The 26,021-nt window shown below is 42.6% G+C and overlaps 1 protein-coding gene across 1 annotated transcript; it reads left to right on the top strand.

Annotated features, from left to right (window-relative positions):
- The first annotated feature begins 9,895 nt into the window (after nucleotides 1-9,895).
- Nucleotides 9,896-18,553, top strand: LOC140258810 (ubiquitin carboxyl-terminal hydrolase 42-like). The gene is made up of 12 exons (XM_072349479.1): nucleotides 9,896-10,034; nucleotides 10,742-10,942; nucleotides 11,775-11,885; nucleotides 12,040-12,142; nucleotides 12,301-12,368; nucleotides 12,534-12,604; nucleotides 13,144-13,226; nucleotides 15,310-15,421; nucleotides 15,757-15,897; nucleotides 16,082-16,182; nucleotides 17,814-17,955; nucleotides 18,548-18,553. The coding sequence occupies exons 1-12, from the start codon at nucleotides 9,896-9,898 to the stop codon at nucleotides 18,551-18,553; spliced, it is 1,278 nt and encodes a 425-aa protein (XP_072205580.1).
- The last annotated feature ends 7,468 nt before the right edge of the window (nucleotides 18,554-26,021 follow it).

Below are 26,021 nucleotides of genomic sequence, written 5' to 3'. Positions count from 1 at the left end.
GCCGCCCGACCTGGGGCGGGGGGGGGCGAAGCGGCGCAAACGGGAGCGGGAAAACAGAAGCCGCGGAAAGAGGGGAGCGAGTGCAGGAGCCGCAGGGGCGCGTACAAAACCCGGAAGCCCGCAGGACTCCGTTCCGCACGGCCCCCTCCCCAACAACAACAACATCCCCAACACAATGAACAAACATTCACCAACTTTTTACAATCCCTCCTTTTTCTTTAAACTGACTTCTTTTGTTCATTGAATCTTTGGAGTGCCTGCCGGCTTAATGCATATATCTCGTTATCTTCATCATCTTGTTCTATGGTCTCATTTTTAGCTCTTACTAACATTAAATGAGCAGCTTCTAATCGGTTCTTTACTATCGTGATTACCCGATTGAAAATACATGGTCCAAAGGTTAACACCATAGTTAACAACAGAGGTCCAGCTCTAGTTGATAGTAATGTGGTGAGCCAAGGTGAGTAATTAAACCAGGATTCATACCAACTTTGGTCAGCCTCATTTTCTTTTTTACGTTTTCCCAATCCTTCCCTCAATCTGGTCACTGTGTCTCTCACCACCTCAGTGTGCTCTGCATACACGCAGCATTCCTCCCGGAGGGCTGCACACAGTCCCCTTTTTTTTCAGAAAAACCAGATCCAATCCCCTTCGATTTTGGAGAACTACTTCTGAAAGGGACCGTATTGATTTTTCTAACGCTGAGATGGACTGTTCAATTTTAGCCAAGTCCTCATCTACAGCAATGTGCAGAGCTGTGAATTCTTGGCTCTGCCCAACTAATGATGCTATTCCTGTACCAGCTCCTGCAGCTCCTAAATCCTCAGTGTGGTATAGAATCCTTGGTATAATTATTACCTGTACACAAAAATGTGATTCATTAAACAGTTTTAAAGATAAACAAGGAGTAACACCTAATGATGAACACACCCACCTCGTATCATTGGCAGGGATGAACCATTTATGTGAATACAAATCTTTTTCTGTGGCACTACATAAATCACTTTTTCCTTTTGGAACAGTCCCCACACATCTACCCTTCCCAGATACCTGGGTTAAAGTTATTCCTATCTCTTGTCCCCAATTACACTGAGAAGGACTACTTTCATTGGAATACATTGGGTTTTCCGGATCCCCTATTGCCTCATAATAAGGAGGTTTTGCATTGGGGTTAGTCCGGTACAGTACCTGGAAACTGGAATTTATGACTTTCCAGGTGTCGTTTTTAAGTACTGCCTCACTATTTTTTAGTATTCATGGGGGGCAGCTCCAAAGTTCCCTTGATTGCTGTGGGCTGGACTGCCCCAAATACCCTCGGGGTTTGGACCCTGGAATTTTCTTCTAATATTACTTTGTTGGGCCTGGCTACATAAGGAATTTCAAGTATTTCTTTCTTTATTTTGATGAACCCTCCCCTGTCGGTCCCAGGTTCCCAATATCTTACCCCCCATATTTTTCCTAATAACCATGCTGAATCATCTGGATTTGTTACATTTATCTATATTTGCCAGCAAACGTTTCCAAGTCCCACACTGCTCCGTCTTGCCAATTGTGGACTTCGGTCAGGATGTGTGCACCCATAGGGTCCATACCCCACCTGTAGATATTTATCTGGTCCGACCCCAGGTTCCCAATCCGAGGCAATAGTTTCACATTCCCAATAGGCACAATAATATGAGTTTGGGTAGTTGTTGTATCCCCTCCCTGGGTTCGAACTTGGGCAAAGATAATATTCCTTTTATTTTATACAGCTTCCTACCGGTATTAGGTCACAGATGATTGTAAGGAAGTTTGGTGCACCAGCCATAGTAACAGTCTCAATAATTTTTTTGGTCCTTAAGCCTAATTAGACTCCACCGGAAAGGTTGATGTGGGTGGTGCTGTGCTGCCACACAAAATGTGATTACTGCAAGAACTCCCAAGCACCAATGGATACCCCTAAGGCTCATTTTTCCCCACAATTCACTCATCTGCCTTACTCATCAGCTGGGTTGCAACCAGCTACAAGGTATTTTGGTTCTTCTCAGCAGCAGAAGTGTTCTTCAGGGGGAGCCTTTACCTGGGATTCCTGGTTCGGTTATTTCAGCCAACGCTGCACTCAACAAAACAAAGAAAACCATCAAAGAAGTCTCCCAACAGACACAGAGACTTTAACTAGGTCACTTAACCCATTGTATTCGGCCTCTGGAAACTTGCAGCTCGTTTCTGCGTCCAACTGAGCGGCTCGCACATACGTACCTAAATAAGGCAGAAAGTGATCACTGCGCGGGGTTCAATGAGCGCTGCTTCCCTGCTATAGCTGAAGTGCACCAGTTGGCCAGGTTTGTTATTGAGAGCTTTAATCCGCTTTGGACTGGAAGGAGTCACCGACCCCAGAGGTCTCAGCAGGTTCAGCTTTTTGGCTGAAAGCATCTAAAATCCATTATAAAGTCTTACTTTTGAGTGTAAATCCTTTCCTGAACCTTACCCCAAGAAACACACACAAAGCTTCAATTCAAGTCGACCCAGAGCCAGGACTCAGATTACAGAGGACAAAAGGTGCTCTTAATCCAAGTGACAAGAGGTGAACTCTGCAGTCGGAGCAGTGTATGGAATTGCCTACAGGTATTTGTACACGCGCTGCACGCTGCAGTGCGAGGACAGTGTGAATATGATGGGAGAGAGGAGAAGAGGGAGGGGAGGGAGGGACGGTAGGGGAAAGGAAGGAAATGCATGATGGGTTTTGCTTCTGCTTTGACACAGCAACATTCAGTCCTTCTTACTTCTTAGCATTTGCACCTGAAAGTAAATGTGACTTAGAGATGAATGACTTTCCATCGTTGTTAAGAAATCATATGATGATATTTCTCGTATGATCACATCACGGTATCTATCTCAGAAGCAGAATGTGCCCCTGATTCCAGTTTTAATTGAATAACTGTGCTTTTGTAACTAAATTCCCTTTGCCAGGTGGGTGTGAGCAGCTGAGAAGCTACAGCAGAGAGAAGGCAGGACTGGGTGAACCTCCTGGGGTGAAGGAAGCAGCACCTGAATGCCTTCTTACTCTGTGTCATGTACGTTGCTTATATCTCACAGCCTGTGCCCTGCTAAAGCTTTTACCCTTCTGTGGGGACCCCAGAATCATTACTCTGTTGTCCCACTGCTGTCCTCACCAACTGTCCACCTACAACCAGTGGTTACACTCATGGAATATCCTGAGTTGGAAGGAACCCTCAGAGATCACCGAGTCCAATCCCAGCTCCAGGCAGGATGCAGGAGGAAACGTGGCTAGAAATGAAGATGAATCTTGCTGAAGTCCCCTGCTCTGTGCTTTTGTTTCAGTGAATTTCCACCAAAGTAACTACATGAAGCTGAGAATCAGAAGTCGGCGTATGTTCAATATGCAGAACAAGTAACCAAGTCTTGATGTCACCTCAGTTTTCTCCTGACTGGAAACAAGAGGATTGCATGCACATGACTTCTTTTGGTGGTCATTTTGCACGTACTAATCTGTCAGTGCAATGCAGTATCAACATTTAATACAAGAAGAATACAGCCAGTCATTTTGTAATTGCAACCATCAGTCTATATCCTGTCCCACGCAGCAGCTAACATTTAAGCCACTCATGGGTTTGCTTTTTGAAACACAAATATTTTGAGATGGAAACAGAGAAGCTTGAGAAGTGTGGAAAATGAAAACAAAGCAACAGCGCCATCTAGAAGTGCAGTGCTGAAGGCAGGGAATATTTTGGAGCTTTAAGTTCAAAGTAATGAACCAACCCAACCCAACCCTCCATAATGATCCTTCCTACATCATTCACTGCTCCGAGGGCTGGGGAAGGTGTGCTCCATGTCCCAGGGCATGAGCTTCCAGAGGGGATCAGTGCTGATGGAAGACAAACTACTTCTAACGTCAGATGGTGCTTAATCAAAGTGTAGCTTCTGCCCGGGGGAATGTTGGCTGCCTGACAATGCAGAGATTGAATTTTAATTAACCTGATCTATCAGTTAGCACTGATTTTGCCAATTGTAAATCTTTCCTATGAAAGTCACAGCTCATTTAGCTCCTCTGTGAGCTGAGTTCCTTTTAATGTTATTTAATGTATAATGTCAGTGACAATCCTCTCCTGTTTCACTAACCATTTATGTAACTGTTTAAGTAGACCTCAACCTTCCAGGAAACTCAGAGCTGGAGTTTGAGGGCTGCCGTGAAACCTTCAGTGCTCGCGGCTCTGTGGTGTTCATTTGGGCATTAATAACTTCAGTTGTCCCCAGGTAAATTCTGCGCATGGCCCAGGGAGAAGAGAAAGAGAGAACAGTGAGCCATAAATACACCCTTGGCTTCAAAAACTGTTTCATGAGGAGAGATACCCTGTGACCGAGTCTTGCAATTCTACCAGCACGTGAACCATAGGAAAACAAAGCAAAAAGCCTCCTCATATGACAGATAAGAGAAGTGATGTCTTCCAGTCAGCTCTCAGACACATTATTTTGCATGAATCTTATTTCTCATTTCCTATTTTCTCGCAGTGCCTTTTTTACTTCCCCTGGAGCTGGAAAGCAAAGGGATGAAAAGGGAGAACTACACAAGAAATGTTCCTTTTCTTCCAAGCATGCACCCTCCTCAGTATACATGCTAGGCTTAGCATGACTGCTAAGGGAAAAGATTTGCTCCATTCTCTGCAAGCTGGTAACATGCTGGGCGCCGTACCTGGGAAGGGCTGGAACGTTAATGGGTTTGTTACAGGAAACAGAGAAGCAGCAATGCTACTTGGAAACTGCAAATGATCCTCCAGGGCTGGAATGGGTAAGGACAGCACTTCTATAGTATAGGATAGACCCAAAGCCAACATGAGGACTTTAACATCCTGACTTACGTTGATTAATGGCTTCCATCGATTCTAGATCACTAATTTAAAACTGATGATGAAGAACAAAGAATTTTACATTTGGTAGTTGTACAACCGGCTGCATGCAGTTCAGATCCTAGCAAACGGATTTCAGATTTCCTCAAAAGGAGGGCACAAAGCAAACCCAAATTACTGCAGTCACAGCATCAGTGTCTCAGAAGAGGGACTGTTTGTACTCTGCCGCTCACTCGTACTGTTCCACATATGGCACTAACAAGCAATTTTGTCACGCGTACACACACACGAAACAAGTATTTGCCTCAAAGATTCCGACATAACGCGTCTCGTCCGTAAGATGGCGCACGTTGCGCCACAAACGCTTTGCAGCATCGGACACAAGCCTGAAATCCTTTACCGAAGTTGCTCCGCTGCGCCGTGCCGACGCCGACCCGACGAGGTGAGCCTCACACAGAGAGCCCCCAAACCCGGCCTCAGAGAACCCCATGGAAAGTCAAGTCCACAGCTGCGAGACGAGGTGAATGGGCAGGAAAAGAACGTGGATGTCCTTTTGTTGAGGATGATTTTATGGGACTGTGGTTTGAGTCAATATTATGGACAGCCCATTATTTATGAGTGCCATTTGTGGCAAGAAAGGAAGAAGATCAATTTTAAAATCACTCATACGCAGAGATGGAAGTTACATCCATTGCTCCTTAACGACAGAACACCCCCAGCCATCTCTAAGCCCCTCAGCAGCTTTCTATCCTGTACATAGGATTAACGTAATTACATTTCCCATACATACAAAAATTACTATACTTTCTAAGGCACAGAATGCCATCTATAAGCAGAAAAGATGTAGTAGGACAGACGATATTTAGTGGATAAGTACACCTGTTGCCTTCCTTTCTATTTCCTTCCTACACTCACCACACCTAAAACAGATGCCTGCATCCTTCCCAAGTTGCACGGCATCCATTTTTCCCCAGCTGCAAGAGCTCTCTGCAGTTTCTCACACCTGCCAGCCTTGCTGCACAACGGGATAATCTTCAGTATCATCTGTGCTCCTTGCTTCTTCTTATTCCTATTATTACACTTTGACAGACAGATTCTTTCCAGATGATATGAATTCCCCACCTGTGAGCTGAGGCATAATTGTCTCGTGGCTCTGTCAGGACAGCAGAACTTCCATCGCTTTCTCTCCTTTTAGCAACTTTATTGCCTAAGCAGAAATGTACGACAGCTACCAGCAATTACAGCATGGCACAAAAAAATGAGCTCAGTTCTCTTCCTCCTTTCATTCCCGTACCTGAGACTTCACGATCTGCCGCTCCTGGGGCAAAATCTCTGATCTGAGCACACTCCCTCAACTGCATAAAATACAGCCCTAGGGAGAAGAGCTGAGGAATAACGCCTGCCTCTCCAAGTCCTCGTCCCTGTTCTTCTGCATGGAGAGAGTGGAGGCGGCCGTACCTGTGGCTGAACCCACCCAGAGGGCGGAGAGTGAGAGGTGGCCACAGGACCACAGCCACCTCGGCAGCACGGCTCCTGAGCCCTGCTGTCACTGAGGTAGCAGGCACATTCACAGCAGGTACTACTGAGGCAACATTACATTACCATTGCACTAGTCACTCCTTGTTTTCTCGCCTCTCGTGCATGCTGTAGGAAAGTACTATTCAAGGACAGCTTAGGAAGTGCTTCAGGAAGTGTTTTTAAGAAGACCAAACACCTGTTCCAGCCTGGGAGCGAGATTATATATGTGTCCTCCTCCGCTGATTCGTCTCTGGCCGCGTCGTCCTCTGGGATATGTAGTTCTCCTCCAAGAGCTGAGTACTCGGGATGCTGCCATTCCACAGAACAGGAGCGTGAACCTTCCACACTTCCACATACCCTTTGTTACACTTCCACATACCCTCTAATTATACTCCGTATGCCGTTAACAACTACACTTTCTCATACCACCAAAACAGTTTGCCACTATTTGTACCCTCAGTTAATGATTCATACTGCACGTGATGTCATGATGTAGAATATTGACAGCAACAGCACAAAACCATGACAGGTGAAGTGCAAATAACTAAAATAGAATGTAGATCTTTGCTGCAATTTGAAATAAACAGGCACTTAACACTGAAGGAAAAAGAAACCCCAAACAACTAAGTACATCCAACTCAATTCATGACTTTTACAACTCAGTTAAGTTGGAAGTGAATCATTTTTGCTGCCTACCCAGGCTTCAATCAACGTTAAGCACAACTTTACCAACTACTACCTCATTACAGAACATAAGCATGCTAACCATTGCCTTTTCCCAATAAGCATTAACCTAAAGATTAGACAGCAGGGAAAACAGACATCAGAGAGACGTTCCAAAAAGTTTGTTCAGCATTTTAGCTCAGGTGAGACCCGAATCAGCGACGTGTCACATACGTTGCTATGGACACCGTCTCTCCGTTGGGCGAACCTCTCACCGCTCCTGCCGGCTTCGGGCCGTGAGGCGCTGGTACGGACGCGGGCAGGGAAAGGAAGCGGAGCCGGGCCGGGAGGGCGGGCGCTGGGGCGGCACTCCGGCGGGGCAGGGCGGTGCGGGATGCGGGGCGCTGCCGGGGGCGGGCGGAGGGAGGAGAGCGGAGGGGCCGCGCGGTTGTGCGGCGGCCGTTGCCTCGCGGGCGTTTGCGGCCGGACCGCCGCGGCTCGGTTTTGTTCCGTGCGCTGCCGAAAACGTGCGTTTTGTACTAAGACACGCCGTGAGCGCTCCCCGGGCGCTGCGTCCAAAGCCTTAAGCCTCCGCGGTTGGCGGAGATCGTCCGCTCCCATCCGCGCCCCGGCCCCGCAGCGCCACATCCCGCGGCCGCTCCGCTCTCACCGCCGTGCGGGGCTGGAGCGGAGCTTGGGACGGGGCAGGCGCTACCTGAACCGCTGACGTCTGGTTTCCTTCTCAGTGTGTTGAGGAAAAGTCCGCTGAGGACAGTGTGCAGCGATAACTCAAACCCCGTCCGTTAAGGTTCGGAGTGCTGTAGGAGCACAACACAGATGTACGTATCTGTAGGACGCCGGTAAAGGAAACGCTGCTGATATTTATAGTCTTAACACTTGTTTGTCAGAGAGGTGTTACGGCTTTTGTTATGTGCTTTGAAAAAGTGTATCCGATGTATTCTTTCTAATGCTGATGGTACCTGCCGCCGTGTCCCGTTGTTATGTAATAATGGAACCCTGAGGTCTGCCTCGCTGCTCAATGTCATGCTCCCTCTTTGTGTGGATGAATGTTCTTCCGTTTCCCTTTTCAATGCAGTTTTGATTCTGTTTCTTGTCCCTCAAATAGGTTATAAATATCTTGTTGAAACATTTTCCCTTTCAATCAGAAAAAAAGGAGATGTCACTGGTATCTGCAGTTTGAAGACTGGATCTAATCTGAAAGTCACTGAGCCCAGGCGCTGCCACCTTAGTCTTCCCGTAGGACAAGGATGCCTTCGTTTCTCAGTTAAATGAATTTTTTAGTTTTGCATTTATTTTCTTTGAAATGGAAAATGTATGTGGAATGGATTTGAAATGAATTTTTAACTGACGAGGTAAAGAGCAAGAGAGATCATTTGAGGCTATGCACACAAGGTGTCATTTCTGGGACTAGAAGTTCTTAAATTTACTGTGCTTTGTTCAGGGTGCCATAAACCTAATAAAGAGCAATCAAGTTTTGCCATAAATCTGAAGCCACATCATGCTGTTCTCTGTTATTCCAGTATAAGGAGCTAGTTGATGGTTTAACCCCCCACTCAGCTGGTTCCCTATACCTAACATGTAGGCTGCAGTAGGGCAGCAGCAAACATTTACCCATAGACAGTGTTAACTCCTCACATCATTGTTCGGCTCCTTACCACATAGACACAATTACACGTCTTTAACGTGCTGACATCTTGAAACCTAAGCAGGTCTCAAGAAGGACTTGAGTGTTTCAAAATGGACTTGAAATCAGTTACTGACGTCTTCCTTTGAGGGCTGAGGGTCTGTTTTGTCATTTCCTCTTTATAGCTCACATTCCTCTGTTGTTTTATAGCAGGGAAATGCAGCTTTACGTAGTGGAACTGAAACAGCCCAAAAAGCATCTAACTTTTCACTTTATAGTAGGAGCTGCAAGTGTGGCAGGTGCAAAACAGCACGAGTACTGCTGCCAGAGTTAAACCCAAAGCAGTATTTCATGGAGGGGCCAAAGAAACTCCAGCAGAAAGAAGCACGCAGGCCTTTTCTTGCTCTCCTTTCCCAAGATTTCTCTGGGCATTGAGGCTCAGAGATATGCAACTCCCAGGAGTACAGCGAGGCCAAGCATCTCCTCCTGAATCGTAGCACAGCAGGGCATGGACGTCCCCCTGGGGACTGGAAAGCACACCTTGTGGTACTGACCCAACAGCCCTCACAGCCTGACTCAGAATCAGTAACTGATGTGAGAACAGGATGTAAAAGCTGTTACAGAATAGTATTTAAAAGCGGTTATTATAGAATTGCAAGAAACCCATTTTGATTGATGCAGTTGACAGTGAGGTAGAAAGTGAGTGTTGGGAAGAAAGCAAAAAAATAACAGCTAAATGCAGTTACTTTTGCACACAAAACAGAAACAGGCAGACTTTAAAGTCACAGTGCTCTAACACCAGCAATAGGTCAATAACTGGTTGCCCTCAGAGAATGCCATGTAGGTTTTTATATTAAAGAAAAACCAACAAAACAACATAACCGTAATGGATTGAAATCCCTTGAAAGTGTAGATGTCATCAGTCGCTAGTTGTGCAGGAGTTAACGTAGTACTAAGAGAGTTTTGGTAGACATTTTGATTTTGCATGCTTGGGGTTTTCTTTAAGTCCTTTACATTAGTTATTCAATTCTTCAGGCTATTTCTTTGAGATTAAGTAACAGAATTCCTTCCTCGTGTAATGCTGACGTTCTTATGTCAACCAGCACTTCTGTCTCTGTTGCAGATATGAACAGTGACCATAGATAACAAGTCAAAAACACCAACGGCTAAAAAAAAGTCCTCAACGAGGCAATCTGGTAAATCCAAGAAGCCCCGTAGTAAAAATATGAAGTCACACTGTGAGAACTGGGGCCGGATACCACCTTCAGAAGATCCGAACCTGGTCTCTGTGAACCAGGGATGTGGAGGTGCTATTTATTGTAGATCATCCGAAAGATCTAAACCTTTTGCCCTAAAAGATTTAGGTAAGTGTGGTCTTTTATAAGGCCTCCATTGTCTGTCTTCTAAGCAAAACAAAAGTAGGAAATGCACTTCTAGATTCACTGATGTGAAATAATGGGACTGCTGGGGATAAAGGCTTCAACGGTAGATTTCAAGTTTGTCAGTTCACTAAGACAACTGAAGCGGATTGGTGTTGCAGAACCTAACCTTGATACATTTACAGTCTATGCTGAAATATGGGGGTAATTTTTAGTATGCAGATTCATCCGTGCCTTTTTGTTTTGCAAAGGAAAGTATGCTTTGTTGTTGCCATGCAGAAGTTTTTGAATGATGACAGTGCTCGGGGAAAGATCTGATATCTATAGGGCTGTCTTCTCTGATAGTTACTTGTGTTTACCTCATAGTTTTTACCATACAGTTTCAAAATCCTAAATCATTGGATTAATGAGTAACTGTAGAACTTGACATGAACTTGACATTAGTAAAAACAGAATGATAGTTTGTCTTGCCTTGGAAAAGTTAAGAAGGATGAATGAATGTGTTTTTTTTCCCAACACGGTGTGTTGACCAGCAAATTGGAGTGGTGTTGTTAAAGCTGCCCATAATAAGACTTCCTGGCTTGGATTACTGTTGGTTCTTTTGGGTGCTCCTGCAGAATGCTATTTTCTAAATATTTGTTTTTTAAACGAGCAAAAAAGCCCTCATGTTTTGACATACAACTTTCTTGCAGTCATTAACGATGGAATTGCTCCACCACAAATGATTCTTTTTCCACCTGAGAAGATTTGTATGGATTGGCAGCAAACACAAAATGTTGGAGTCGGACTCCTCAATCTTGGCAATACGTGTTTTATTAATTCTGCTCTACAGTGTTTGACTTACACACCCCCACTTGCCAACTACATGCTTTCCCTTGAGCACAGCCAGTCGTGTGAGTACTTTCTAACACTATTTGAAGTCTGTGGGACAGCTCTGAGGTTGAAATAGCAATGGTAATTCTGTGAAAAAACTGTACTTGTCTGATATTACCTGTAGAAATTGGCTTTGAACGCTGTATTAACAATGGGCTCAGAACAGCATATGGGGTGATTTTGCATTTAATGTAGTGTGGTGAGGAAAAAAAAAAAAAAAAATTCTTGCATTTCATTCTTTACATGAAGCATTGGAAAGGAAAGGAATGCATTTCATGAACATTTGGCATTTGTGCTTCCTGCTGGTAGCAGGATGATAAGGCTTAGGGTGCTGGCATCCCAGATTCTTAGTCCTCACAGGCTAAATGCAAACTGGATGTAAAATTTAGTTCAATTAAGAATCTCTTTGGGAAAAGGAGGACAGAAGTACTATAACATACATTGCTTTCATCTTTCCTGTCTCCCAAAGGATTCTTAGCTCTCTCCCAAGAAGCTCACCTGCCAGCAGTGTGCTGAAAATAACATATGTTCTCTTGATGCTGCATCATCAGTGTCAAATATTCTTTCCTCATGTGTATGTCTGGAGTTCACGTTCCTGTCAGCCTTTTAAAAAAATGACTTGGCAGTAGTCTTCTAGATTTCTCATCAGAAAATGCATTTTAATACAGGCTCGGTGGTTATTTTTACTGTAACTATAGGGTTTTGTGTAACAAAATGTCAGAAGACTGCTGGGGTATGGGTGTCTTAGGAGAACAGAATGGAGCATGGATGTTGTGTCCTCAGTTAAGATTTATGTATTTGTAGCTACGTATATTTCACTAGACTGGGATGCTTTCTTCTTTCACCGTTCAGGCAATTGTCAAGGCTTCTGCATGATGTGCACTATGGAAGCTCACATTAACCGAGTCCTGTGTTGTGCTCATGATGCCATCGAGCCTGTATTTATTGTCCATGAACTTAAACGTAAGTGATTTCAGATATTTTTCTTTTTTGATATCTTTTAATATTTGAAGACGATGCATACTGTTTTGTTATTATATGGAAGAGAGGTTTTCAAAAAATAGTTTTCTTTCCTTTTTATAGGAGATAAATATCATAATCTTTTTTTGTTTATTAGGAATAGGAAGTCATTTCTGCTTTGGCGCTCAGGAAGATGCACATGAGTTCTTACGCTTCACTGTTGATGCTATGCAGCAAGCGTGTTTGCATGGATGCGCCACGTAAGCATAAATGAATTACCTTCCATATGTTTCTAGCACCTTTCTGTTCTCTGTAGACTCAGAAGTAGAAATTTGTTGCCCATGGCTTTCATAAAACTCTTTGAAAAGTTTTTTCTCTACCTCCAATCTTCTGAGGTGTGATTATCATTTATTTCCAGATTAGACAGATCTTCTCAAGCAACCACCCTAATTCATCAAATATTTGGAGGATTTCTAAGATCCAGAGGTACTTTTAAGCAATATTACTGTCCTTGGAACTGACTTGTATCTTTTGTAGTAAAGCTCTTTGTTGTGTGACTTAAGCAGTACATATCATTAGTTAGAGATTGGGCAGTTCTCTTTTTCACATATTGTTAATACAGCATTTGTTGTTGTTGTTTTTTAAATCCAGTGCAGTGCTTGAACTGCAGAGCAGTTTCAGATACATATGAGGCATTCCTTGATATACTTCTGGATATAGAGGTAAGATGTTTTGTAGGTATAGTTCAAGATGTCTAAGTACATGTACAACTGTCTGAAGTAAACTCACTCAACTTAAAAAACATACGGTTTTAAAACAAGAGCTGAGTGGTGATTGGGAAGTGGGTTGGACTTTGTCCTTCTGTGGAAGCCTTGTAAACCATCTCCACATCTGCACTGGCTTTAAGCTGGAAGAATACCTACTGTATTCACACAAATGATCATACAGTTATACTTCTTTGTTGTTCTATCTTGATATGAGTGTAATTATTACACTGATTAGTTTGATGGTCCCCGTTATTGATGACAAAGTACACTGCAGATGCTGTCCGTAGTATTGCAAAATTATCTGTTTCAAAGTAAGGTTGCTTCAAATGAGGTGTGTGCTGAGTGTATTCTTTCTGCTTCTTTCTTCGCAGTGCTTTCTGGTTCATAGTAGATCTCCTAAGTAGGAATTAGCAAGATTCTCTCATAAACTACTAGTAAGTCTTTGGAACTTTGAATTTCTTTTGACTTAACACTCTTCTTTCTTACCTCTCCAGGCAGTTTCATCTGTTACCAAAGCTTTAGAACAATTTGTGAAACCCGAGCAGCTGGGTGGTGAAAATTGCTATAAATGTAGCACGTAAGATTATTACTAGTTACATATTCATACTAGATACTGGATTAATGTATTATTTGTATTAATTAGACCATAAGCTACTTTTTTACTTCATTTGGAAATAATGAGGCACAGCTCCTTTGTTGGTGTTTTTACTTCATTTTGTTTAAACAATTGATGCACTAAAATAATTCAAAGCTTGAAAATAATACGCACTCTGTAAATATAATAAGTGAAACCATTCTCTGACATTACTTCATTCAAGTCTTGTCTGCTCTCTGGCTTGTCAGGACTCCAAGATGTGTGTTCTGAGCTGAAATATTCCTATTGCCATAAGTTAAAAGATGTCTGCTTCAGCTCACCACTACTTATCAAATTGCTGTGGATAGCAGTTTGGGATGGGAGGCAACAGCAGGTTCCTGAAGATCCTAGCATTCCCTGGGAAACAAAGTTAGACTTAGTTGAGGAGCTGGCTTCGTGATAAGTCATGGTAGCAGTCTCTGTGGCTCACAATACAGCTCCTTGAACAGTTCTTGAAATGAAGAACGTGGACTACTGCTGTCTCAAATGAACTACCTTCCACCTAACCTTCACTTGGTGAAAGCATATCGAGTTAAGATTTGAAAAACACTTCTGCGTATGTAAGAAGTAACCGAACATCTGGATAATATAGTTTGGCAAAACAAGTTGTTATTCAGACATACACTCAGAAAAGCAAAGTCTGCCAGGCTTGTTTCTGTAGCATTTCTGTCTGACCTTCCAAGTGCAAAATGCAATATCTGCTTTTTGTTGTTGGAAAACTGTAAGAAAACTAGTATGGTGAATGAAGAGCATCCAGTAGGTTGTTAAAATAATTAAACCCCAAGTTCATTTTAGTCTGTGGATCCTAGACAGCATCATGACGTGTATTCAGAATTCTCATAACTTACAGATTGGGTGTGATGAAGAATAAGATAAATGTAATAAGCAACTCACATCTGAATTGCACAGCCCTTCATTAACATGCTCCGTGCAGCTGAGTCCCGCATGAAGCTAGGATTCTCAGTCTTTTTGCAAATTTAGAAAGAACAGCCTTGTGCATGCACAGTGTCTTGTCCTCTGCTGATAAACTATCCTATTACTTTCATTTTTCCTGCATTTGACATTTGTCTTTTCATCCCTACCATTTTTTTTTATTTTTTTTTTTTCTAGTAAAGGTGGCTGCCTTAAAACTTTGTATCTAGTCACGGTTTTCATGGAATTTTACTAAGTGCTTGGATTTTGTTGTTTATTTTGAGGAAGGGGTTCTTTTTTGATCTTTCTCCTCCGGTTTGGAACTCTCTGCCTTGTATTTTGACAGCAGAATTTGAAATGAGACACTTTTTCTTTTTGTTAGCTGTTGACAGTACTTTTCTTGATCAAGTCTTTGTGCTACTTGTTATATTTTACTGCTTGCACTGCAGATCCTGCCTTTGAGTGGGCAATGCACCAAACTTAACATTAAAAATTGTGTTCCAAAGAGTTGCAGATGGTTTCAGTGTCTTTCCAGACAACATCAGTACATAAAGGCATAAGTCAGACATCTCCCTCTTGTAGAGTGACTGTGTGCTTCTCTTATATTTTTGTTATTGATAGATGATCCATTTTGGAAAAGATTTGCTGTAACTAGTCCTGAGGATTAAGGCTCCCTTGTTCTACTTTCAGTATTTGTATTCCACTAGAAAGCTGAAAGTTTATCCAGGATGTCAGTTCCAAGTAGCCACTTTTGTGTAACAAGAAATGGTACCGTGCCTGATATAACTTAGTGATGGATTTCTGATCGTGCTGCACTCCACACTGTTGTGAAGCCTTATCTTTTAGGTGTAACACAAGTACATTTGTTTGGCTATCAAAAGAAAATGTTCTAAATCCTTTATTTTTTTTGTTCTGTAGACATATCCTCTTATATCCTGCTATCTTCTCTGTATTAACAAACCTGAAAGGCAGTGTATGGGTTTATGAAAGAAAAAAACTTATTATGCAAGTAAATACCATTCAAATAGCATAAGCATTTGTGAGACATCAGAACTTGTTTGATATGGGGGAAAAACAAGATGCTTTTAAACAGCTGCCTGTGCTCGTTTTTAAGATGCAAGAAGATGGTTCCCGCATCAAAAAGATACACAATACATCGATCTTCCAACGTTCTCACCATTTCACTCAAAAGATTCGACAGTTTGTCAGGCGGCAAAATCAACAAAGTAAGTTTACAGCTGTTGTACAACTTTGTCATCTTAGAATTGGACATTTCCAAAGGCCAGATGTTCAGAGCGCCCCTCTGCTGCCATCTGTCACATGGCAACGGTGTGTCACAGAATGTTGGTGGGAAGGTTCAGCCTCTGCTGTCATTGTTGGTGGCAACAGCTGCCTCTGATGTCATGGGCTGACATCACAAAACAGGAGGCATTACTTTTGGTGTAAAGCCTTGTAATTCTAGTCTTTGGTTTTGGGAAATGTTTTTTCCATGCTAGTTTCCCAAGCTAGCCAAAAGGAAGTAGTTGGAGATAATGTTTGTATCTTCTTGTTCTCTCTTTAGGAAGTTCGGTACCCCGAATATTTAGATCTTCGCGCCTACATGTCTGAATCAACTGGGGAACCTCTTCTTTATGCATTATATGCTGTTTTAGTACATTGTGGTGACAGTTCTCATACAGGACACTATTTCTGCTTCATAAAAGTAGGTATCAACATCATTCTAACATGGTAAAATTTGTGCAGGTAGACCAGTTTAAATGTTATCGGTAACCATTGTTTCTGGATTTCATTATATGTTTGTGTATATGTTGTTCTGTGGTGTCCTGTTAGTGACTTCATTTGGAAAACAAGCAGTTATCTAAAGATACCACTGTCTTTATTTGCAGGCTGCTGATGGGCTTTGGTATAAGATGAATGATGCTAAAGTAGTGCCAAGTAACATCAAAACAGTTCTTGGTCAGCAAGCTTATTTACTGTTTTATATCAGGTAATAACAAATATTAAAATGTGTTCAGAACATATTTATTTTCCTGTTATATACATTTTTCTTCTTTTCAAGTGTTCTTCTTTCTGATCTAGGAAAATACTATTTGTATAATCCAGATAAACATATATGTACAGATATAATTCAGTTCTGTCTGACTTGAAACTCTCTGTCATTTATTAGTGTCCGTTGCTTGGCCTTAACTTGCTACTCTGTGCAAATTGCTATGTAGCTGTTATGTGTAGCTGGCTAATTTAGAAAAAGGGAGAAAGTGAGGTGCTGAGTCACTTAAGACTAAGTTATTACTCTGAAAAGGATTGCAGGAAAACCATTATCTATGTTTTAGTTTGTAGTCTTGTTTAAGTCTTCCATATATGACTTCCATATTCTAGAAGCTGTTCTTCTAATGTTACGAGCAGAAGTGGTGATCAGCACAGCACCTATTGCTCAGGTGCAGGTTGGTGCCCCATGGAAAACTTCTGCTTCTTCATAGAATGTTTTTCCATTTTCCTCTGTTGTCTGTAAAAATGTTGTCCGTTTCTCCTTTTTTTACAGCACTAGCATATGTAAGTATAAATTTTCATCATCCGCTCTCTCCTTTGGGAGACAGTGAGAAATCTGTGTTTCAATTGTTTTTTCTAGTTGGAGTGGGAGAGCAGATAGAGTGGTTTTGGCTATGATGGTAGTCAGAACAGCAAGTAGAAGAAGACAGGTTGGGCTTTTTTGTTTGTTTGTCTCATTGCAATGCAGCAGAAGCAAGACGGAAATAAAGCACCTTTTCTGAGAGCTGAGGAGCATGTACCAATACAAGATAGGTTTTTAAACTGAGTGTCTTAGAAAGGGTTCCTGTAGTCATGAGGTTTTTGGTGGGTGGGTTGTGGTTGCTTGGTTGTTTTGCTTAGTTTTGTGTAACGGAATTTTACTTCTAACCTTCATCTCTTTCAACAAAATTGTTTTTATTTTGCGCAGTGTCCCTGGACCTCAGAAAAAAAGTGACAGAAAAAGAAAATATGAAGAAAGTAATGAAAGTGAAACAGAAAGGAAAAGCAGAAAGGTAGAGAAAGAGGTTTTGGATGATCAGAAGATGAAAAAATACAAGAAAGTCAAGAAGAAAAAGAAGTCCAAAGATAAACATCGAGAGAAGGATCACAAGTAAGCAAGGATTGCAGCATAGTCAGCAATTTTTTCCTAATGCTTTTCTGCGTGTTTCTCATATCTTCCTTTTTTTCATTGTTTTTAACTTAGTTTTATAGCATGATCTGGCTGGGGACAATATTATGAGGTTGATCAAACAAAGATAGAAAAGATATTGCTGAATTGTATTAGAAAACTATATTTGGATCACATAGTTAGAGTCACATCTGCATACTAGACTTGATTAGGTAAAAACAATTTTTTTTTAATTGCGTATATTCCAGAACTAGCCGATGTTAGTGATTCGTTTACAAACCAGGACCTGTTGTCCTTCAAGCTGAGGGCTTAAGTTTGTTGCATCTAAAGTTAGATGTGCACAAAGTACCACAAAGTAGCTGACGTGCTGCAAATCATCACCTGTGGTAAAATTAACAACATTTTGTATATGCATCAAGTGCCACATCTTTTTTTTCTATTTTTAACTTGCATGTTTCCTTCAGACTTCATGATTCGGATTTCTCTGTGCTCCACTTTGACAATGACAATCGGAAACATAAGAAAAAAAAGAAAAAGAAGAAACATCAGGAAATCGAAAGGCTCCTTGGAACTAAATCTCCATTGCATCCATGGAGCATATTAAAGGTAAGGGGGCACTGAATGCTTAGAGAATTCCTTTTTAATTCATATGGAGGTTATTGAAACAACCTTTAAATGCTCGCTGAAATATCTGTAGTATAATTTTTTTCCCTATGCTTGAAGGATCACTAGGAAATAAAGTCTGAAGTAAAGAAGTGGAGAAACAAATCTTTTGGGTTTAAATTTGAAGTTTATGTGGTAAACAGGAGGGAGAGATGTAAGATAGCAAATTAGATTCAGTCCAACTAACTGGGAAAATTAAGGAGGCTGATTAGTCAAGAGGGAAGCAGAGACTTCCAGGTTGGTACTGCTGTACTGAAACACCATCTTCCTAAAAAAAGACTGCCGGAATAATTTGTTTAAATATTTGTTCAGCTTTTTTGTAGGACAGAACTAATGCTGACTGATTATTCAGAGTAACACAAGTTGGTGGCAATACTGACACAGTTTTGTTTCGGATGCAGATCTGCCTTCTAAGCACACTGAACTCACAGTTCTTAACCCTCCAGAGAATCCTTTATGATTTAACACCTGGAGAGTATGTTAAATTCTTGCTGTTGTTTTACTACTCATTGAGTTCTTTTTCCTATTTGCGTAGGGTTAAAAATACAGAGCGACAGGCTGACAAAATAGCCGTTTCCCCATTTTTAGTATAAAAAAGTCAAGCTGGTATTTAGTTTTCTATACAGAGAGTACCAGACTGAGTTCCTGATTGAATTCACGCTGAACACGCTGTTCTTCTCAGTATCCTGACATGGATTCTCTGTAGATAATACAGTTTAAATTAATTAGCTCTAGTGTTATATGATGAAGAATCACACTGCAATAAATTCAGCCTCTAAACATCAAATTTTACAAGGTTTTCCATTATTTTTTTTTTCTAAACAGAGTATGTGTTATTTAGAAACAACCTTAGATGCCTGCTAATGACATGAGGTCACAGTCCTAATTGCTCAGATGTTTTAATAAGCACTCGCAATAGGATAGATTGCTGCATCAATTACCGTCATTTGATTTAGTTGTAGGACTAGAGAGAAATGCTGATTCAGCAGGGCTGTAAAGTTTCTAAAGGTTCACTTTCTTTTAATGTATTTTAGAGAAGATTTTAAGAATTTTATTTTTTAAAGAATTTTTTTAAGAATTGAAGAGAGAGAGAGAGAGAGAAGAGAAGAGAAGAGAAGAGAAGAGAAGAGAAGAGAAGAGAAGAGAAGAGAAGAGAAGAGAAGAGAAGAGAAGAGAAGAGAAGAGAAGAGAAGAGAAGAGAAGAGAAGAGAAGAGAAGAGAAGAGAAGAGAAGAGAAGAGAAGAGAAGAGAAGAGAAGAGAAGAGAAGTTCAGCTGGAAGGACTTTCTAAGATGATCTAGTCCAACTGCCTGACCTCCTCAGGGATAACCAAAAGATAAAGCATAGTATTTATGGTTTTATCCAAATGCCCTTGAACACTGGCAGAAATGGTGTATCAGCTACCTCTGTCTAAGAAGCCTGTTTAAAAGGAAAAGTTAGTTTATTCCACAGTGTATTTCTTGTCAGCGATGTTTGATAGTTTTAATCTAAGTAGAATAGGCTCTTGCTATTGTATAGTCTGAGATGGAATCTAGCCCTAAATTTTGAGCATATTCCAATAGAAACTGTCAGAATTATGCAGTTACAACACTCTATCTTTGTCACTGCATTGTCCATGCTAGTAATAATTGTTTATTGTTACCAAAGCAACTATGTATCAAATACCTGTATGAAAGTACAATCTGATAAAGTTAGCTTAAAACAGAATATATGTGAATAGAAAATCTCCATTTGTAAGTGAGTAATTTAAAGGGTGATTTTTTTGTGTTTATTTATTTTATTTTTAATGGATACATACTACAGTGACCTTTCAAGGAAAATTTTCTGAGGAAATTATGTTCTCTCTTGCCCAGTTCCATCTCAGTGCTGTTTTTCAATGTGGGAGTATTCTAGTCAAGTGTGGCACATAAATATTAATACAATATAATTTAAATATACACTAGAACAAACCTACAAACAGATAAACTACTCATCAACTAAAATTTGTAAGTGAATGACCAGGATCAGACTGTTTTACTTTTGGGGCAGTACATTATAGTCTCAGTTTTGAAAGACTTTACAATACCTCATTAATATACTGCAGTATTAGAATACTGTAAATACTCTGTGGCTAGAGAGAAACAGAAGACTGTGAGATGGATGAGTTGAATCTAAACCTTACAGATTTGGAATAATGCAGTATGCAAAAGTCATCTGGGACTGAGACTCTTGCTCTTGCTGTCTTGAACAAACAGTTGAGATACAAAAAATCTTTTCAATACTCTATTTCTCTCTAGCGAGACCATGTGCCATTGGACAGCTGGGACATTTTTCACAAAGCAAATCCTGTTAGAAAACAGTAGAGATAAATGAAAATAAGAAATGCCCACTTTGTTCTGCTCTTTGCTGAACTCACGGCATGACTGAAATCCAGATCTAGCATATGGACAATAAATGAGATGCTTGCCTGGGAAAACAGGACTTCCTGAGGACTACCAGTGAGATGAGAAAGGAGAGACTAATTCTCAGCTTGTTTTTCAGTCCTCCTGAAGTTCAACCTTGGCTTTTCCTGTGGGAAAGAACTATAGGAATTTCTGCTAAATCATTAGGAGATAGTAAGGCAACATTTCATGTTATACAACACATGGATCTCTTTGGATTATGTTGGTTCATATGTTCAAGTTTACCTAGGGACACAAGACAGATCTGAAGTTCTGAACCAGGTCTCGGAAGCATCTTGATCTCGGCTTACAGGGAGAATATTCTAGTATTTCCAACCTCTAATCTAGGTTTGTTATTAACTGGCTGGGAATGAATACAAAAGAAGACAGGCACTCTTTAAAAGCAGAGACAAAATGTGAATACACACACACACACACAAAAAATAGAAAATAGTTTACAAATAATGGCTAGAAAAGCTAACACAGTGAGAAATAAAAATCTTTAGAGCTGCAAAGTACTTGTGAAAAATTGCTTTTCTTTTTTTTCCTAAGGAGAAACTGTATCTTAGAAAATATAATGTATGAATTCCAAACAAAGAATGAGCTTTCAAAGGTTATGGATATCCCACTAGGATATGGATCACACCATGTAAAGCTATTGTTAGGAGAAAGGTCAGCCTCTAAGGACTGTCTGTATAAAATCATCTTAATCTAGTAAAGTCTCTGGGGGTAAATGGCTATTCTAAAAAACAAGTATTTCTGTAAGGTCTAAGTTTAAGAAATAGCTGTAAGTTTAAAAACTGGTAAAATCTATGATTGTAGATAATTTAATTAATGAGACTTTTTCTTGTTCGGTTGGATTATTTATTTTGTAACGTATTTGAAAATGAATAAACATTCAATATCTTTTACTTGGTAAAAACAGCTCTGGGGATATATCTAAGCTGTTATTTTAAACGTTTACTTTTACAATCACTGCCTTGTCAGTGTATAACTTAGATTGTAAAAGGCTCTAAGATGCATTCTATGTGAAAAGTTCTATCTAAAGTCAAATTCTAGTCTTTTTTTTTCTTTTTTTTTTTGGCTGAAATAAACATAAAACTTAATACTGTGTATTGTATTTCATTTAGTATGAAATTATATTACTACTGTTTTTCTATTAGTTTTAACTCAATTTTGACATCAACATGAAAAAGTACACCTGAAAATGTTTTAGAAAACTACCACACAGTATCAAAAAATAGAATCATAGAATCATAGAATTACCCAGGTTGGAAAAGACCTTGAAGATCATCAAGTTCAACCGCAGCCTAACCAGGACCCCATCTCTAAAAAAAAAAACAACAAACCTCTGCTAAATCATATCCCTGAGTACCACATCCAAACGGCTCTTAAACACATCCAGGGATGGCGATTCAACCACCTCCCTGGGGAGCCCATTCCAGTACCTAACCATCCTTTCTGTAAAGAAGTTCTTCCTAATATCCAACCTGAACTTGCCCTGGTGCAACTTGAGGCCATTTCCCCTCGTCCTGTCACTTGTCACTAGTGAGAAGAGACCTGCCCCACTCTCGCTGTAAGAACCTTTCAGGTACTGGAAGACAGCAATAAGGTCTCCCCTCAGCCTCCTCTTCCTCAGACTAAACAGCCCCAGCTTCCTTAGCCTCTCCTCGTAGGGCTGATTCTCCAAGCCCTTCACGAGCCTCGTTGCCCTTCTCTGGACCTGCTCCAGTACTTCCATATCTTTCTTGTGCTGAGGTGCCCAAAACTGGACACAGTACTCGAGGTGAGGCCTCACCAATGCCGAGTACAGGGGCAGGATGACTTCCTTAGTCCTGCTCACCACACCATTCTTGATACAAGCCAGGATGCTGTTGGCCTTCTTGGCCACCCGGGCACACTGTCGGCTCATGTTCAGCCGAGCATCAATCAGTTCCCCCAGGTCCGTTTCCTCCACACAGTCCTCCAGCCACTCCGTCCCAAGCCTATAGCGCTGCCTGGGGTTGTTGTGGCCGAAGTGCAGGACTCGGCATTTGGTCTTGTTGAACCTCATCCCATTGGCTTCAGCCCAGCTCTCCAGCCTGTCTAGATCCCTCTGTAGGGCCTCGCTACCCCCAGGCAGATCCACACTCCCAGCCAATTTAGTGTCATCTGCGAACTTACTGAGGGTGCACTCAATGCCCTCATCGAGGTCATCAATAAAGATATTGAAGAGGACAGGCCCCAGCACCGACCCCTGGGGAACACCACTCGTGACCAGTCACCAACTGGATTTAACTCCATTTACCACCACTCTCTGAGCCCGGCCCTCCAGCCAGCTCCTTACCCAGCTGAGACTGTACCCATCCAAGCCACGGGCTGCCAGCTTCTGCAGGAGAATACCATGAGAGACAGTGTCAAAGGCTTTGCTGAAGTCTAGGTAGACCACATCAACAGCCTTTCCCTCATCCAGCAGATGGGTCACTAGATCGTAGAAGGAGATCAGGTTGGTCAAACAGGACCTGCCTTTCATGAACCCATGCTGGCTAGGCCTGATCCCCTGGCCATCCCGCACATGCCGCATGATCTCCCTCAAGACTATCTGTTCCATAACCTTCCCTGGAACCGAGGTCAGGCTAACAGGCCTGTAGTTCCCCGGATCCTCCTTACAACCTTCCTTGTAAATGGGAGTCACGTCAGCAAGCCTCCAGTCTTCTGGGACCTCACCAGTCAACAAGGAGAGCTGGTAGATGATGGAAAGCGGCTTGGCTACCACCTCTGCCAGTTCCCTCAGCACTCTTGGGTGGATCTCATCTGGCCCCATGGACTTGTGGCAGTCCAGTTGGAGCAGTAAGTCTCTGACCGTTTCTTCCAGAATCACAGGGGGGTCAGCGTGCTCCCCAGCCGAGACCACCAGTTCAGAGAGAGGAGTACCCTGAGGATAACTGGTCTGACCTTTAAAGACAGACGTAAAGAAGGCATTCAGAACCTCCGCCTTTTCCTTATCCTCAGTGGTCACATTCCCAGCCTCATCCAGTAAAGAGTGGATATTCTCCTTTGTCCTCCTCTTACTGTTAATGTACTTATAAAAGAATTTGTTATTCCTTTTCACCCCAGCGGCCAGGTTAAATTCAAGCTGGGCTTTTGCCTTTCTGATTTCACCTCTACACATCCTAACGACTTCCTTGAATTCATTCTCAGTTGCCCGTCCCTCCTTCCACAGGCGGTAGATTCTCTTTTTCTCTCGGAGCCTCAAGAACAGCTCCCTCTTCATCCACCCTGGTCTTCTTCCCTGCCGGCTCATTTTGCAGCTCAGGGGGACTGCCTGCTCCTGCACCCTTAGGACTTCCTTCTTGAAGAGCAACCAGCTCTCTTGGACCCCTTTGTTCGCTAAGACTAAATGCCAGGGGACTCCCCCTACTAGTCTCTTGAACAAATCAAAGTCCGCCCTCTGGAAGTCCAAGGTAGCAGTTTTATTATTCCCTCTCCAAGCTCCACTATGAATTGAGAAATGTATCATTTCATGGTCACTCTGCCCAAGGCAGCCCCCAACCTCCACATCTCCTACCAGACCATCCCTGTTCGTGAACAGCAGGTCTAGTGGGGCAGTTCCTCTCGTGGGCTCTCTCTCTGACCAGCTGCATCAGGAAGGCATCCTCTATGCACTCCAAAAACCTCCTAGACTGTTTCCTCTGTGATGTGCTGTACTCCCAGCATATGTCAGGGAAGTTGAAGTCCCTCATGAGGACAAGGGCTGACGACCGTGCAGCTCGTGCCAGCTGCTCGTAGAACACCTCATCTGTCTCTTCAACCTGGTTTGGCGGTCTATAACAGACGCCCACCAGGATATCTGCCTTGTCAGCCCTTCCTCTGATCTTAACCCATAGGGATTCAACCACATTGTCCCCAATCTCAAGCTCTTCAGCATGATAGCATTCCCTGACATAGAGAGCCACACCGCCACCCCTCCTTCCTTGCCTGTCCCTCCTGAAGAGCTTGTAGCCATCCATCGCAGCACTCCAGTCATGGGAGCAATCCCACCACGTTTCTGTTATGGCAACTAGGTCATAGTTTGCCTGCCGCACAATGTCTTCCAACTCTTCTTGCTTGTTGCCCATGCTGCGTGCATTAGTGTAGATGCACCTCAGCTGAGCCCCTCGCCTCTCTCCTAATCCCAATACCACTTTAATAAAATATCATGCTGAGATCTTGATTGGGTTGTTTATCTTGGGCAGTAAGAAACTGGATGAGGTTTAACAAAAGCAAGTGTGGAGTCTTGCACCTGGGTAGAAATAATTGCATACACCAGTACAGGCTGGGGGAAGACCTGCTGGAGAGGAGCTCTGCTGAGAGGGACCTGGGCGTCCTGGTGGACGACAGGTTGGCCATGAGCTAGCAGTGTGCCCTCATGGCCAAAAAGGCCAATGGCATTCTGGGGTGCATTAAAAAGAGCGTGGCCAGCAGGTCGAGGGAGGTGATCCTCCCCCTCTACTCTGCCCTGGTGAGGCCTCATCTGGAATACTGTGTCCAGTTCTGGGCTCCCCAGTACAAAAAAGACAGGGATCTCTTGGAAAGAGTCCAGCGGAGGGCCACAAAGATGGTGAAGGGCCTGGACCACCTCCCCTATGAGAAGAGACTTAGGGAACTGGGTCTGTTTAGCCTTGAGGAAAGAAGGCTGAGAGGGGACTTGATCCAGGTTTATAAATACCTGAAGTGTGGGAGCCATAGTGGCGAGGCTGGTCTCTTTTCAGTAGTGCGTGGGGACAGGACTAGGGGAAATAGGCTGAAACTTCAGCATAGGAAGTTCCGCACGAATGTGCGCAACAACTTCTTTACAGTGAGGGTGACGGAGCACAGCACCAGGGGGCAGCAGGGACTGCCGTGTGCATCACCTGCACCGACCACGCTTTTAACCACCTTTCGTCTGACAGTTTCAAAGGGCACACAGTCTCAGAGCAAGAGGCCAGCACGGGATTTGTACCTGTTGTTTGCAGGTGAGATCATAAACTGTCCCGGTCACACTGTTTCCATCAATTTCTCCATTCACCCTGAAGGAGGGACACTAATTAGCTGCACTCTGGGCAGGGTGTCCTCTGTCCTGCCCCTGTTACAACCTCAGAGCTCAGGGAAGCCAACTGCTGCCCTACACCAAAAATCAAGACAAAGCTGCTATAACCATTGCTTCAAGCCTACAAGTTGCAACATAACTTACAGCATTTCTGGGCTTTTGCTAGTGAGAGCATTTCTTTGCAGGAATATTCTGGGGACTAATCCACAGTGATTAATCAGAAACACATGCTAAAAACCGAGGCCAATCTGGGGCTAAAGGAAAAGTATTGCCATTGGAAACAAGCAAGCCAGCTTGCAGAGAGCAGCCCATCCCTTCAACCAAAGTCCCAAATCTGAGATGGCTAAACTTTAGATAAGGAACACATACAAAGACTAAAGTACAGCCCTGATAGCAGCCAGGCCTTTACAATGTAGCAGAGACGGGCACTTCATGGTTCGCTGAACTGATAGTGACTTTCCTCTGCTCAAGGGAGCTTCACTGTCTGTCTCCTGCTCTTCGTGCTCGTTGTCCCAGGTCCGGATTCTTGTCGCTACCTTTCCC

Source organism: Excalfactoria chinensis, chromosome 14, assembly GCF_039878825.1.
Source record: "Excalfactoria chinensis isolate bCotChi1 chromosome 14, bCotChi1.hap2, whole genome shotgun sequence".
Lineage (NCBI taxonomy): Eukaryota > Metazoa > Chordata > Aves > Galliformes > Phasianidae > Excalfactoria > Excalfactoria chinensis.
The sequence above is the reverse complement of the archived record's forward strand: the minus strand, read 5'-3'. Positions and strand labels throughout refer to the sequence as shown.

Excerpts from the sequence above, each read along its gene's own strand:
- LOC140258810 (XM_072349479.1), top strand. The coding sequence starts at position 9,896 with ATGAAGTCACACTGTGAGAACTGGGGCCGGATACCACCTTCAGAAGAT. Across the intron at positions 12,143-12,300 it reads TGTTTGCATGGATGCGCCAC|ATTAGACAGATCTTCTCAAG; the intron begins GTAAGCATAAAT and ends ATTTATTTCCAG. Across the intron at positions 13,227-15,309 it reads AATTGCTATAAATGTAGCAC|ATGCAAGAAGATGGTTCCCG; the intron begins GTAAGATTATTA and ends CTCGTTTTTAAG.